The 16,680-nt window shown below is 36.2% G+C and overlaps 1 protein-coding gene across 1 annotated transcript in view; it reads left to right on the top strand.

The window, feature by feature from the left end:
* The window catches only part of ROCK1 (Rho associated coiled-coil containing protein kinase 1), an 81,724-nt gene that overhangs the window by 38,613 nt on the left and 26,431 nt on the right, over positions 1–16,680 (top strand). The window contains exons 6-16 of the mRNA XM_005153511.4: positions 987–1,071; positions 2,749–2,893; positions 3,178–3,316; positions 4,483–4,574; positions 5,123–5,282; positions 7,873–7,939; positions 12,121–12,209; positions 13,708–13,756; positions 14,289–14,424; positions 14,787–14,878; positions 15,004–15,250. Coding sequence (XP_005153568.2) covers positions 987–1,071; positions 2,749–2,893; positions 3,178–3,316; positions 4,483–4,574; positions 5,123–5,282; positions 7,873–7,939; positions 12,121–12,209; positions 13,708–13,756; positions 14,289–14,424; positions 14,787–14,878; positions 15,004–15,250 — 1,301 coding nt within the window. The remainder of the gene's footprint in view (positions 1–986; positions 1,072–2,748; positions 2,894–3,177; positions 3,317–4,482; positions 4,575–5,122; positions 5,283–7,872; positions 7,940–12,120; positions 12,210–13,707; positions 13,757–14,288; positions 14,425–14,786; positions 14,879–15,003; positions 15,251–16,680) is intronic.

Genomic DNA, 16,680 nt, shown 5'->3' on the forward strand with positions numbered 1-16,680 from the left:
CATCAGCTGCCCAGCAGGACTTTATAGAAAAGGTGGAGCAGGCTTGAGATTGCACACTGAAAAGATGAAAGGCAATGGATGTTGCGAATTGCAGCAGGGGAATATCTAGGTATTCATTAGGAAATATTTTTCCGTTGTGAGGGTGGTCAAATAATGGAAGAGAGTCCTAGAGAGGTTGTGGAATTCTTGTCCTTGGGGGAAAAAATTCAAGACTTAGCTGGATTTGACCCAGAGGAGCCTAATACAGATTTTAAGTAGGATCTAACCATTATCTGTACGTTGAACAGTCAGTTAACCAGGAGTCTTCAAAAATCCCTCCCAACCAAAATCATTCAGTGAGTCTACTGATGCATTTCCATTGCACTTCATTTGACAGTTACAGCCAGAGTTCTTCTTAAAGTCCCAGAAATACCCTTTTTCCTGAAATTCATGTTATGCTTTCTTGATAATTGTTTCCTATTACTATTCTGCTTCAGTATATTTAATAACATCAGATGTTCTGAACTTTGCCAGTTACTTCATGAAAACTTATTTTCTATAATGGAAGTATTTTGTGGAAAAGAGCATGGAAAATAATATTTGTTCACATTAATATAATTCTGAAAATCACATCCATTTTTTAGAAGTGGTACAGAGAAGAAGTTGTATTTTGAAAGTCTGAGATAGCTAACTCAGAACCAGAATGTTGTTTTTCCTGTACTTTCAACCAGTGAGTGTTTTCTAGGAACTTGAGGTTCAAATTTAATATCCAAAGTTGTTAAATTCAGTGGCTGAAGGCTTTATTCCAACATTCATTATAACTTTTTAAAATGTAGTTCAGTCTGTGTGTTGGACAGACTTGGAGCAGAAGAAAACAGGTGAAATAGTGGTGCTTTTGTGTTGGTATTTTTCCTTACGATGTTGCACTGAAAAATAGTTTACTTTTGTTGTTCTTAGAAGTTAAACTGAGTTATTTACTTTAAAAAAAGTAATTTTTCTTCTTTCAGAGATGTGAAGCCTGATAATATGCTGCTAGACAAAGCTGGTCATTTAAAACTAGCAGATTTTGGTACTTGTATGAAGATGAACAAGGTAAACATATATTTTTAATTTAATTTTTCTCTTTGTGAAAGGAAAACATGCTTAAAAGTAAGAAAACATACTGAAAACTTTTTAGTTGGGTGGGAAGAGTCAAAAGTTCCACTCTGTTCCAATTACTAATTACTCATCCTATTCAATAGAGAATGCAGAAATGGCTCTTGAAGTAGGGAATATACCAACTTCTATACCATTTCCTAGAGGAGCTTTCTCAAGTCAAGAGTTACTGTCTCTAGATCTTCTGGGTTATTTCTTGAAGTGCTTGGTTGTCAAAAATTAATGCAAAAAAAGTGGTATTTTCTTTACATAGTGTGTCAGTAATGAAAGAATCAAAACTTATGTGCAAGTCACTAAATCCCAATTGTATTTATTAGCCATATACTGATGTAGTAAAAGGACTGATCTGAAGGGAACAAGTTAATGAATGTCATGGTATTACTTTGTTTTTAAAAATATATCCTGAGGTCACAAAAATAGTTTAGCAACAGTATTTCATGTACCATGAAACACTTACTCCTTGCACAAAACTTGTTTTGTGTCAGTCTGCACATATTTATGAGGAAAACAATGTGAAATACACGATACTTCATAGAGATTGTGTAATAAGTATGTTGTCTTCTCAACATATTCCAGGAGCTTTGAATAAGTCACTGTATTTAGCTGCTTTGCCACAAATAAAAGGCAACAATGAAAACCAAGTGTAGGTTATGTGTATGAATTTGAAGAGTTGCTTCAAGTCACAAATAATATGCTTGAGTTGAATAGCTGACCAAAAATTCGGCTTTAGTTTGACTTTATATTGATTGTGTTCTTAACACTGAGGAATTTCAAAATATAGAAAAAAATGAGTGTTTAAGTTGTAAGTGCCAAAAAAAAATAATTACAAAACTTTGCTGTATATTAGCATTACTGAGTAATTTCTCAGCAGAGAAGCGTTAATTGTGGTGCATTCTGGATTTGCTGCATACACAACACTGGATTTATATTTGTTGTATTTATGTAGTTGTATATTTTTATGCAAGTTTTTCAACAGATGCATTTCTAGGAGTGGCACAGGGTTATTTCAGAAGTGCCCAAATGGCACTGGAAAGACGTGCATGGTTGCAGCTTTGGTATTCTGGATGCCAGCTCTAGTGTGACTGATCTCTGTCCTGCCAGCCCTTTTTCAGGGGTGTGAGGAACATCAGACATTCTTGCCTTTTACATGTTTTGAAGTCTGTCTACTTAAGAGTTTTAAGTCTCTGTCTCCATTTAATCTTGGGTCAGAGGTGAAAAGTTTGCACTTCAGCTGATCCTGTCAGCAAAATCCCTATTATTGACACATTTATGCTAACAAGAGGAGCTTTCCTTGTTTATGGTACGTCCTGTCAGTATATGACATGTTTATACTGGCACAAGGAGGAGAGGCTGTGCAGTGTTTACAGCACCTAAATGCAATTCTGATTGCTTCCCAGATATTAACTGAGGTTCTTAAAGTAACTTCCACTGTGACAAATCTTTTGCTTACTTCTGGATTAGTATCTTAAAATTTCAAAATGCTAAAATACCTGTTTAAAACAGAATGTTTGACAAAAATTGATGTCGATCTGCTGATATTGCTTAGGCTGCAGAAATTCTTGGAAGTGCCTTGCAGTTTTGGATCTTGTATCTGGGTTTTCCTCCCTTTTGTAGGAAGGTATGGTACGATGTGATACGGCTGTGGGAACACCCGACTATATCTCTCCTGAAGTATTGAAGTCCCAGGGTGGTGATGGTTACTATGGGCGAGAATGCGACTGGTGGTCAGTTGGAGTCTTTTTGTATGAGATGCTAGTAGGTGAGTAGTAGGATAATCAGAATTGACTACGCTGCTTAACTAGACTCCAAAAGCACAGTTGTTTTTAACTGTTTTAATTTATTAAGCTCTTCTTTAAGTTGTTGTTTACTGATCCTATATTTACAGAATGAGAACTGTGCCAGTATATTTCTAAAACACAAACATTTGTCCTTGCCTCATGTTCACTTAGTTGCTTATCTTGTTGCACAGTTAATTCAGATATTATAAATCAAATCTAAAATACTTTAGATCTACTTTTTAATTTCGTGTTGCTGCTTTTTCAGGTGATACACCTTTTTATGCAGATTCTTTGGTTGGAACATACAGTAAGATTATGAACCATAAGAACTCCCTTACTTTCCCTGATGACAATGATATTTCCAAAGAGGCAAAAAACCTTATTTGTGCCTTTTTAACTGATAGGTAAGATTTAAGCTTTACTCAAAATGAAAGTAAGACTTTATTAAGAAAATCTGTTCTCAAGTTGAAAGAATGTAAATGTATTTGTTTTGTGTGGGTTTCTAAACTGTACAAGAGAAATTAAACTCTTACTGTCTTCATAAATACAGTGTAGCTGCTCCCATTTTGATGCTGCCTAGGCATTTTTCTGATTTTTGAATGCATTTCCATTAGTTGAATGTTGTTCATAGGAATCAGGCTTTTTTCTTTGAACTACTGCAATGTAAGGAACTGTTAGCCTTTTGCTTAAAGACAGAACATCTGATTAAACTTTTCAGGAAAGAGACCGTGGAACTTCAGCCTAAGTCTGTAAGTTACTTTGTCTACTCTGAAGTATTACTTTGTCTAACCTGAAGCAGTAGTTACTAACTGATGTTACTGTGAGCTAGGCAGGCAGTAGCATCAGTTTTATTTTCTCCAGTCCCAGTATTTGGGTTGAGGAGTCGCCAATGATTGCAGCTGTCTTTATGCCTGCCTTATAAATTTAGTTTGAATATGAAGTGTTACTCCTTAGTAACAGCTACTGTTACATTGGTCTGTGTGGCACAGTGGTGAGTGGCACACAAAACAAATTCCTTTTGCATGAAGCTAATGCAAAAAATCCATTTCAGGAGTGTCCCTAGTGCACTCCCAGCTCTTAGTGGGCATTCAGGATCATGGTAGAGTCAGCCCACAAGAAGCCTGTCTGAATTGTAGGTGTTAGGTCTGTTTCATTTCTTGAGTACACTGCTGTTGTATCCATGCTACTTATAACCTTTGCTTGAGAACTGGTGCTACAAAGGAGATAAGCTGTTGCATTTGTTGGGCTGTGTACAATTTGAGTAACAGCATAAACTTCTAGAAAAAGTAGAACCTAAGTGCTGCTTAACAGCTGCCTTGTGACTCCATGGTGGTGGAAACAGTAGCAGCAGGGATTCTTATAGCAAGACTTAAAACCACACTGAGTTCTGAAATAAAGCTGTTGTGCTTCTTTAAGTATGATTATTTGAAAACTTCGAGATAAGTCTACTTTGTACCATAGTTTGAAAGGCAATTTTCTGTCGTTGTTGTTATATTATGCCTTAAAATGAGTCTTTCCTTTAGAATAGTGTATGTAATCTCCAATGTTTAACCGAAACACTCTTTAACAGGGAAGTGAGGCTAGGACGAAATGGTGTAGAAGAAATTAAACGGCACCTTTTCTTCAAAAATGATCAATGGGCCTGGGAAACCCTCAGAGACAGTAAGTATAATGGACATGGACAGTGGAATTGAGTGCAACCTCAGCAAGTTTGCCACTGACACTAGGCTGTATGGTGTGGTTGACACACTGGAGGGAAGGGATGCCATCCTGTGGAATGTCAACAGGCTTGAAAGGTGGGCCGTTGCCAGTCTCATAAAGTTCAGTGCCAAGTACGAGGTTCTGCACCTATGTCGGGGCAATTCCAAGCACAAATACAGTCTGTGTGGAGACTGGATTCAAATTGGCCCTGAGGAGAAGGACTTTGGGGATGCTGGTTGGTGAGATGCTCAGCATGACCCAGCCATGTGCACTCTTAGCCCAGAAAGCCCAACCGTATGCTGGGCTGCAACAAAAGGAGGGGATTCTATGACTCTACTATAATGCTTTTCTCAGAGACAGTGATGTGGCTTATTATGTTAGCAAAAGGACTGCCATGTTTCTTTTAGTAGAATTTAAAGTTTTATTTACTCTGTACCAAGAAGTGAGATTTCTGAGTCACTGAAGTACTTTAATGATTATTATCATGCTATCCTACTTCTTCTTTATAGCTGTAGCTCCAGTTGTGCCTGACTTAAGTAGTGACATTGACACTAGTAATTTTGATGATCTGGAAGAAGATAAAGGAGAGGAAGAAACGTTTCCTATACCAAAAGCATTTGTGGGCAACCAGCTTCCTTTTGTAGGATTTACATACTACAGCAACCGTCGGTATGTATGCATAAAGTAAGCTCATGGTGTATTCTTTTGTCAGCACTGTTTTTGACTCTTACTAAGCTGTATTCAGAATCCTGATAAATTACACTCTTTTGACACTTTGATAATAAGAACTAGTACTGCTAGTCATCAGTAGCTTAAAAATATCATACTAAATTTGTAAATGCCTTGCTCTGCATTAAGAATGCTGTATAGTAGCGCTGCAGAAGCTAAGCAAGAAATACCCGCTGTTGCTGCCACTAGGCAGAGCCACCTGCAGAGCACCGAGTTATATATGTAGTCATGAATGAGGGATATGAATGTCACTTTGTGTTATTGTGAATTACTAGTCCTGAGCTGTATATGAAGATTCCATCGCTTACGTCAGTGTTTTGGCATGTGGTAAATTAAACCTTGGCTTAATAGAAATAGGATATTTTCTACTTGCCTGTCACCTGCTCCATAATTTCTTTTGTTTTCAAAGTACTCATCCACTGCAGAGTGAGGTGGTGATTCTTTACAGTTTCCACTGTTACTTAGAAGACTTTAAATTGCATCATTTAAAATTATGCTCATTCATACTTTCAACAGTCATTCTTGTTGTAGACACTATGGATAGCTGTATCTACATTCAAAATCTCAGTAACTTTTTCTTTGAAAGCTGCTTTTAATTGTGGTGGGTATCAAGCTTAAAATGGGCTAAACCTTGTGGACTGTGTCAGAGACTGTTAGTTTTAATAGCATTTCTGGATAGGAAATCTTTAAAGGAAAAAAATCTGGTTTTCGTCCTTGCGTAGAAGAGGAACCACTTTTCCAAGCTTGTGGTGAAATTCTTTCCATCTCTGCAAAGAGCTGGATTTGTTGTGCTCTGCATAGTGAGGCATAGAAAGACTTAGCAAGCCTTGCATACAGTTTGTGGGAGTTCAGCAGTTCAGGAATTTCACCTACTGTTCTGATTGTAGCCAGTGATTAAAAAAAAAACCCTCAAGTTTTGCCTTGCAGGAAGATTTTGGAATGTATTATGAAGAAGGTGCAGTAGCATATAGAAGCTTGTTAATATCATCATTTCTTTCTTCTTTTCCATCTTGGGGGACAGTATCAGGGATTTAGAGTTCTAAGTGGCTGTGTTTTGTGGTCATTGAAGAACTCTGCCACTGAATACTATCATAACTTTGCAGGCATACTAGAATTAAAATGTTTTTGGCCTAGAACTGAATTTTGTCCCATAATACTTTGATAGTGTGATAATCTTGAGAAGTCTGAAATGACCATTCATACTTACTAAACCTCTAATTGTAATTTTTATTCCTTTTGTACTTAAAGTAGTTAATTTTTATTTTTTCTTTAAAAACATATTTAGAAAAAGTTGCACATTTATTATCCCCACCTCCTTCCATTTAATCTTATTAATGTATGCTGGAGTGTTTAAAGAAACATAAATGTAGGAAAATAATGTGACTTCTGTCTTTAAAGTAGTACAATGTTTTAGTGTAGAATACTTTCTACACCTGTAATCTTGCTGACTGTAAACCAGGAAATATGGTTGTTTACTACTGAACTTTGCCTATAATGCACATTTTGGAATACTATCTGAGAACACTTTGTAGCATCATCTGGCTTGTGTGTTCTCTTCTGGATTCTGAGGGAGCTGGTATTGTGCCTGCTCAAGTATCACATTCTCACTACTCCACAGCCCTGGTGTGCAAGATATAGTGGCTTCTTGTACTCAAGACAGCAAGCCCTTTTCTGTTGCATTTCCTCTTTGTTGTTTGGTTGTCTGAAAGCAGTCTTGATGTTTAATTTGACCATGGTTTGGAGATGTCTTTGATTTTGCTCTCCTTGATCTTTTAGAGAGGTTTTGTGCATCTGAAAATATGCATGTGAAACAAAAAGGATGTGCTCATCTTCCTCAGTTCCTATGTTGTAAAGTTTTACCTCCTGTAATCAGTTGCAGTAAGAGACACGTTACATTTCTCTAGCTCAGTTAACATGCCAAGAATATGACATCAAATACCAAAGGAATCTGGAGATAGTAATTTGTATTTATTTTCCTGACTTTTCAGAATCATGACAAACAGAATTTTGTGGTATTTTCAGTAAACACTTATGTAAAATAAGAGCACTGGCTTCAGGACATACTTTTTGTGTGTGGAACTCTTAGTAACTTTGTTGGAAGTTACACAATCTGCAGAGTTTTCTTCATTGCTGCTACTTGCTGCATAAGTGCCTGCATAAATATTTGTGGGATGGAAGCCAGTGAGAGTGTTGTAACCATGGAAAGCAAAGATTTTTTTTTCAATGGTTATTAAAAAAATAAAAAGTGGTTATATTAGTATTTGGCAGAAATCCTTTTTTTTATGGTGGTCTTCAAGCACAGCTGTATACTTTACAATAAATTATTTGACTTTTCCAATTAAATAGGCTGAAATCTTAAATAATAGAACTGAAAAGTCTGAATATATTACTATTTGTTTATCCACATTTTGGAGCAAAAAAATCTGGGTGTTATGTTTTAGCATGATTGTATTGTGTTTGGACATTGTTTTCTTCCATAACCTCACTTTTAAACAAGTCTTTAAAATAAAACTTTTAAATTTTGCTACAGGTATTTAGCTGTCTCTGCAGAAAATTCCAATGACAACAGAACAGGCTCCAGTGTGGACAAAAGTGTGGTATGTCTCACTGACTTTCAGCTTTGTTGGGTCCTAGTAAAGAATCTATTGCATATATGGGAATAAACTGTTTGAATTGTAAGTGTGTTAAATAATTTTTGTGTTTGGAATAGGGTTAATAATGGATAAATTTTAACTGTTTAGTATGGCCTGCCTATTAAAGTTACTGGAAAAACAGCATTTCAGTTCTTCATGTAACATTGGTTTTCCTAAATAGGGATAAAGCAGCTGAAACAGCGTACTCCTTTTGTGGAACTGGATTCACATTTTTTATCTTTAGAAATACCTAAGTGTTTATGCAGTATTTTTAGAGTGCCTTATAGATCCCAGGTGTATGCTGGCTTTGTGGCAGCCATGGAGTCTGGACATGTGGTGGGAAGCTTGAGTTTCCCAGCAACCCCATCAGTTTTAACTTTGGAACTGGACTTCCTGTGAACTAACTGGGACGTAGCGGATAATGTATGATGCTTGGGTAAACTGCTCCATCCTAAGGGTGCCCCACAAGCTATTGGGAATTGGGGCACTGAGGATCTGCATGTACTTAACAAGAAATGTTCAGGGATTCTTTCAATTACTGCTTTACAAGCTTCTTGGCAATCCAGTTTCCAGGAGAGTATGCTGAGGTGAAAATGGGTGAAACAGGGCCTGCTTGGAGTCTCTGTAAGTTCTGGTGAAATCAGGCTAGTCCCTTAAAATGATATATATTTTTTAATATATATATTTTACAAATTACAGTCTTTTCAGAAGAAAACATTGTCAAAAATTGATAATTACCTCTGAATCTTCTTGGCTTTGACGATGATTTTGTTTTATTCTATTTTCCATTTAGAGTAGAAGAGAAGCAGGTATCAATGTATGTTCCCTTTTCTTTTAAACTTGTAATAAAAGGTTTTTAAGGATACGTGGTATTACCCAGAGAAAATTTGTAAAGGGCAAAGGAACTGATTATGAACTTGTGCTGATTTGATAAAGTGTTGAAATGTGTTAGTTTCTTCATATGTGTTGATCTGTTCCATAATTGTTGTTTTTCTCATAAACATTTGACTGTTGATATGGTAAAATTTAAAACAGACCCAGACTTTAAAATGCTTGCAGATACTTAAAGCTGTGTGCTGGCTTTTGATTGACTTTGAAGAGAGTTACTAAATGGACTTAGTGTAATTAGTGGGATATAGGCACCTGCATGTAGTTCAAGAACCCTCAAGAGTCCTGTCCATATTTGAATGCCTTGTGATTTTAACAGTTTGGGGAGGTGAAGCTCTTAAAAGGATGTGATATAGAAAGGTTTAAGTAAACTTTAAGTCCTTACTACAAGGTACTTGTACAGTTGTTTCTCAGCTATTTTTCTTTCATTACATGCTGCAATGAAAACGGTAATGTTGATACATGGTTAGCGAACTAATTAGTTCTGGAAATATAACACAAGATGTTCCTAGTCTCTCTATCTAGGCCCAGTACTGGGCATCTTCTGGGAGGGACTGAGTGCCAGAAATTCCCAAGAAATTCATTGCATTTTGCAAGTGTGTAAAACTTCACAGAATTAGGCCATGAAGTTGAAAAAAAATGGAATTTGGTGTCCTTCAGCTGAATTTCAAACCCCTGTGAAGATCTGATTATTTGAGTTTAATGCTACAATAACCGCATGTAAACAGTGAGCTATTAAGAAAAAGGAGAGTAACATTTTCTTCTGCACTGTGTCTTTGGTTTTCTTCACTGTTCAGGGAGCAGAACCAGATGTGTTGTGGTGATTAAAAAATCAACCAACCAATCCCTCCCAACCACCACCCCCCCAAAATGACAAAACAAACAAGAAGTGTGGCTGTTCCACAGAGATTTTTGTCAGCTTCTCTGCTGTAAGCAGGCTTTCCCATAGTCATTTATTCACCTGCCTCATACTCAAAAGGGAAACTTAACAAATGTAAAAGAATGCTTTTATACAGTTATTTGTAGCTCAGGTTTTTCTTAAGGTACTAATTTGTCTATCGAGATCAGATTGCGCAAAACTTCTCTGGAAGCTTGTTATCTCATGCTAATATAATTAGGCTGCTCAGCAAGCTTAGAGAGGTTCCTTGGGATACAGCACAATGAAAGAATCCAGAGACAGACAGAAGCAAGAGGAGGCAGTAGAGGTCCAAACTAGCAGGATTCAGTACAGAAATGCCTCAGTTGCCAGATGTCTCTTTGGACCTGTTCCTCATCTGTTTCGTTTAGTTCATCTATGCAGCCTGTCTGGGAGGGCTGTAAAATGAGTAACCAAGAAATGGAAGAGCAATTATGTTGAAACTTCTTTATCCTTTATTTTTGTGCATTATCTGTGCTCCCTTTTTATGAAAGTGAGAGCTAGACTTTAAATAGTCTTGCTTCTTGCTTTATTTCTCAGTTGTTTGTACAAAGGAGATGAATGTGTTGTATACGGGTCCTCCTTCCTTTTTCCTCAAAGCTTAGATTTGGAGGCTATCTCTGTGGCTTCTGATTACAGCTGTTGTCTCATCCACATGGTGTTATGTTGTATGTCACACCAGTAATTGGTTTTCCAGAACTGTTCTGTAAGTGCTGAGAAGTCTATTTCTTCCAGTATTTCGTTGCTCTCTCAAGGCTATGTAATAAGTAGTGGTAAATATATAGAATAGAGTGGTGGATGTATAGAATATGTACTTTCTGGTTAGTCCCCAGTTGCCATTCTTTATTGTTGTTCTTTACCTGAAAGCTTCAGAGCAGCTTGAGGAGGTCAAAGAAAGAAAATGGAGGTGATGAGAAAGGATCTCCAGTTCTTGAGAGTACCTCTGTGCTCCATACTTTTATTTCCTTTTAAAATGGGAAGGAGGACAGATTGAAAGTAGCAAGTAAGAAAAACACCTGCCTGGAAGTAGGCAAAAATAATCTCACTTATAACTTTCTCATTTAATATGGATAAAGCATGCTATAATATGTCTCCAAGCATATAATAGCATCTTACTTCAGGACTGTACCAGAGGGCAGTCCCTGTTGAGGCCACTTATTGCTGCTATCAAGAAAGTATGAAGACAAGCATAATTTGTCTCCTCTTCATGATCTTAGTGAGCAGTTTTAGTTTCTGTAAGCATATTTTGTGGGAAAAGGAAAAAAAGGAAGAGGCAGAGGTAGGAGGAAATGTTCTGTTGCTTTTCATTCTAGGATGATTGTGTGTAAGGAGTCAGGCAGTTGTCTGAGTTTTTGAGGTTAAAACACTGAACAAGAAAGCAAAGGGTCAGAACCACTTGATAATGTTCCTTTGAAAAGAATCTAAGTTAGGACTGTAGTATCTTCTTCTCTATGCAGTTCCAAGAGTGTTGAGGTAAGTGTGGGAAAGCTAAATAAGGCTAAAATCCTGCCAAGGTCAGTGAAAAGGCTTGAAAGAGTGAATCAGCAAAGGCTTGACTTAATGAGGTTCCTCAAAGTTGACACCATCTTGCTGTTAATTGAGGATTTTGCTGATGTTGGAGTAGGATTATTGTGCCCAGAGATCTAGTAGAAGGTAGATATTTTGAGACTATATTAAAAGAATGAATTTCTGAGTTTATCTTGTTGGTAAACAGTGCATTCTATACAGTACTGTTCTGCACTAACATTAGGGTTTTTGTACTACTCAAGACTTTTAGTCAGGGCAGCCTGAAGTTTGTTTTTTTCCCAACCTGACTACAAAGCTAGCTGGAAAAATTATCTCTGACTAGTTATATGTCAAGAGAATTTTCTACCCATTCCTAATAACTCACAGGCTTGATTCTTCTTCCTGAACTTGAGAGCTCGAAGATGCATTGCAAAATACATCTGGCGGTTCATGCTGGAAAAAGAAATTTTGAGAATAATTAAAAGGCTTTCTTTTATCTTTGCAATAATACCTTTAGTCTGATTCTGAAGGTACTTAAAACAAGAAGGATTTGATTTAGCTTAACTCGAAATTCTGTGAATTTTAACAGAACTATTGAGAACCTAAAAATTTTATGTGCATGTAGATGACAAAATTGTGTAATAGTAAATGTATTTCTTGTAATTAACTTTTTTAGATATATTTTTGGGGGGGAACACATTGTAATAGGATAAAAAAATTGCTTAGATAGAAGTAAGTTGTGATACAATATAAGCAGTACTGAATATTCTGAAATGCTTCTTGGAAGTTTTTAAATTTAATGCATGTTCTTTCATGTACCAATATATATTTAAAGCTGGAAAATATGCAGAAGATGATCTATGAGTTGGAAGAACAACTACATAATGAAATGCAGTTGAAAGATGAAATGGAGCAAAAATGCAGGTGAGACTTAGAACTTTGTTTATATAATTTAGATACATGTAACACTTCAGTTCTGTATTACTGCTGTAGGGATTACCAGAGTAATACTAAAAATGGTACTGTAATTCTTCAAGGGAGTTCCAAACATGAGCTTAAGTCATTCTAAACCAATGTTTAAATAGTTTTCTTGAATATAGTATGAAGAAAATGTTTTCATTGGCACCCATGTTACACATTTTCTTTCTGAATGTTTGCGTTTACCTGGTTATCTCTGATGTTTTGTTGGACTGAGGTGCATAATGATTATGCTGATTTTAAAAAGTAAAATACTGTATATACACCATGTATTTGATTATTAAAACTGTCTGGTTTCTAAATATGTGGTACTTGTTAAAAAAACACATTCCTCTTTTTTTTTTTTGGTGACTGATAGATAAGAACCATTTGCTTTCTGAAATCTTGTTTCTACCATGTTGAAGAAGTAACTGAGAATTTTCCTATTCCATAAGCTATTCTTTTCTGATAATTAGAAATTTTTACTCTGGTTCCATGCCAACCAAATTCACCTTCAGTTAGCTTCTCCTTTTGAAGTCTTTTCTTGAAGGGTTAAATAAAGCCAGGAGGCAACACTAGGCATAAGATACAGGAAAAATTTAGGCTTGTGTATTAGGACCATAGAGTGTAGCTGTACAGGCTACTTATGTGTTAACTGGTAGCCCGAATGGTCCAGTGTGAGTTTGAACTGTGTGACACTGACACTGTTGCTTACTTAAACACAGCTTCACTGTTCATGTGATGTGATTGCTTTCCAGAAGCAGAATGTACATTGCTTGAAAGATACTTAGTAACTGTCTTCCTGCAGTACTACTCAAGTTGTCAGAGCACAGCAGTGTGTGTTCTGGTATGTCATACTGTTTACTGCAGACTTGGTAGATAGGTTATATTGCTACTTAATATACCTGCCAGGGTCCTTTTTGTTAGCTCTCTGAAGACTGATAGCTGGCTACAAAAATGCAATGAGTATGTTGGTTAACTGAAGTTTTACTATGCACCTCACTATCTCTATAGTACTATGTTTTAATATATTGCTTCAGGAGAGAGACTTTCAAATAATATTATTCAAGAATCCTTATCCATAATAGGGAGCTGTTGAATTAATGAACTGTTTTACCTATTTGAAGCTCACAACTAGGGAAAGTTTTAGCAGCTCCCTGGGGAATTATAATTTTAAGGATAACCTCTTTTGCACATGAAACTGCTTTTACATTTGGAGATTAAGGGGAAAGTATGGAACCTGAAGTTTTGCATCTGTAATCTGCAGTGAAGTTCATAAATACTTAATATATTTTACAAATTATTTCCAATAATTGGTTTTTGTTCTAATGCAGATATTTATTACAAAATAGCAATAGCCAAAATATAAATGTTCACTTTAGTAATGGTCCCAAATTATTTCATTAGAAAGTCATTATGTATAAAGTATCCTTCTCAAATATGACTTAAATGATTTTATTTTCAGATCTTCAAACATAAAGCTAGACAAGATCATGAAGGAACTGGATGAAGAGGTAAGTTTATTTTTCCTCAGTGAACCTTTCTTAGTTGGGTGAAGAAAGTGGATAATATTTTTATGACTTAAGATATTTCTTCTGTGATTAAAAAATGGTCCTGAGATTTAATTTGAGAGGAAACCATCACATTTTACTTCTATTTGTGCAAATTTTCAAAACCTTTTTTGTTTCTGCACATCATGCTGAATTTTGCTTTCCCTGCTAAATTTTTTACTTAGTCACAACTCATCACAACTTCTTTAGTTTACCAAACCAATTACTCTAAAAGTTAATGTACAGATGATTTTCTTTTGAGTCCTGATGTTGTCTCTGAATTTTAATACTTACTTATAGTCACATTTATGATAACTTTTCTAGTAATTTCTTTATTTTGTCATGTAAAACTTAAAGAAGCTGTATTTTCTGAAAACCTTTTAAAGGAAGCCATAAACTCACTTATTGGTTTCCTTGAATAATTAGTTGCAGAGATAATGGTCTGAGGATCATTCCTTAAAATGTAAATGGAAAATATGCATGCTTTTCATTTTAGGGAAATCAAAGAAAGAACTTGGAATCAACAGTGTCTCAGATTGAGAAGGAAAAGATGGTATTGCAACATAAGATAAATGACTACCAAAGAAAAATTGAACAAGAGAATGAAAAAAGACGAAATGTGGAAAATGAAGGTATGCTGTCTTGTCCAAACATTGACACTGATGAAGTGTATGATGTATTTTGGGGAAGAATTCACTTCCTTAGTATCTTAAGTGCTATGCAGCCTTAAATATTTTTAAATAATGGACATAAATTTTGAGCTTATTTTTATTTGAACACAATGGTTTTGTCTTTATTTCCAAATTCTGTTCTCTGCAGTATGTGGTGGTGTTCTGCAAACACAGGATTTGACTTAGAAATGTATGTAAGAAGCAAAAAGACAACAAAAGAGCTTTATATGCCAAGAATTGGAGTGTGTTTGTATAAAAACCCCAACAAACACAACAAAACAGGAAACCTAAGGATTTTTTATTAATGCTGTAATTCTTTTTAGTGTCCACACTAAAAGATCAGATGGAAGACTTGAAAAAAATCAACCAGCATTCACAAATTTCAACTGAGAAGATAACACAATTACAAAAACAAGTATGTTACTTCTGTTCATTATCTTTATTCCTTTGGTTTGAGAAGCAGTATCGAGCATTCAGATACAACAAAACTGGTCCAGATAACTTTTATATTTGATAGTCTTGTCTGTTTTGTTTTAACAGCTAGAAGAAGCAAATGATTTGCTGAGGACAGAATCGGATACAGCAGCAAGACTGAGAAAGGGCAACACAGAAATGAGCAAGTCACTAAGTCAGGTAGAATCACTGAACAGGGAACTCCAGGAAAGGTGCAGAGTTCTAGAAAGCACAAAACTGCAGGTGGAGAAAGATTATTACCAACTTCAAGCAGCTTTGGAGTCGGAACGAAGGGACAGAAGTCATGGATCTGAAATGATCGGCGAACTACAGGGTAATTCTTCTGTATTTATACTTTACCAAGAAAGTTATGGTGACCCTACTCTTTTAAATAAAGTACAGTTCCATAAACGGAAGAAAGCTGACCTGCAGATCAAGTGTGACTTAAAAGAGCAATTTCTGGAGATTGGGTCTGGCTTATGGATCATGTCTGAGCAGCTCTTGGGAGGGAAAGTATCAAAATCAAAGAGTGGGAAGCACCACTTACAAGTCTGTGGGGCTGCCCTGACTAAAAGTCTGAGTAGTACAAAAATATGAAAAGCTAATACAGTGCTAGAGAAGACACAGCACTGTTTTACTGCCTTGTTGCAGTAGCCAAGTTGCCATACCCCGCACTTTCTCTTTCATGTGTGGAGAAAGCTATTCTGTTGTTACATTGCATTTGTTTTCTTTTATGATGCTTCTGCATTATTTTATAAACAAGACTAAGAGAAGGATGTACAAATGGCATGAGAAAACAATTCTTTGCACTTCAAAATGCATTTTTAACCACATCCAACTCAGCAGCCTGCAGGAAAAAGGATGTTTTTCTCAAGACTGTAGGGTTAAGGTCCTCTGCTATTATTTACCCAAATAGCTTTATGTAATTCAGTTACTCATAGAGCTGTTTGTAAAAGCAAATTTAAAATGAATGAGAAAGACATGATATTTAGGAAGACTTCATCATCTTCCATCTCGTAATTTATTATATGTTGCCAGGTTGTCTCATTATACTTCAAAACCAAGTGAACCAGGCTATACTATAGTCAGATGTATTTGAACTGATAGGTACATTTTTCTATACTGTATTTAAGGTATTAAGCATAATATGGAGTAGTCCTAATTTTTTTTTGTGCCATTTATTTGAAAGGAGCTAATGCAAGTTCTTCAGCATAGAAATATATACTACTGCTTCAGCTTATATGCTACTACCTTGGCATGTGCATGCACACACACTACTGCTGCTGTTACTATTAAGGCTTTAGGGGAGACCTTATTGTGGTCTTCAGTATTAAATGGAGGGTAATGAGAAAGATACAGAGAGACTTTCTACCAGGGACTGTAGTAACAGGACAAGGGGCAACATTTTAAACCAAAAGAGAGTAGGTTCACATTAGGTATCAGGAAGACATTCCTTACTGTAGGGGTGGTGAGCCACTGGAACAGATTGCCTGGAGAAGCTGTGGCTGCCCCGTTCCTGGCAGCGTTCAAGGCCAGGTTGGACAAGGCTTTGAGCAATCTGGTCTAGTGGGAGGTGCCCCTAGATAGTCTTTAAGGTCCCTTCCAATTCAAACCATTTTGTGATTCTACTTCATATTTAGTATAAGCTTCTGATACCACACAGGATCTTGTGCCATATGCTGGGGGGGGATGGGGAGTAGTTCCTCTAATTATGACTCAGGTGCTTTGCCATGGATAGATGAATACATATTACATTAGTACCTG

Source organism: Melopsittacus undulatus, chromosome 1 (assembly GCF_012275295.1).
Source record: "Melopsittacus undulatus isolate bMelUnd1 chromosome 1, bMelUnd1.mat.Z, whole genome shotgun sequence".
Lineage (NCBI taxonomy): Eukaryota > Metazoa > Chordata > Aves > Psittaciformes > Psittaculidae > Melopsittacus > Melopsittacus undulatus.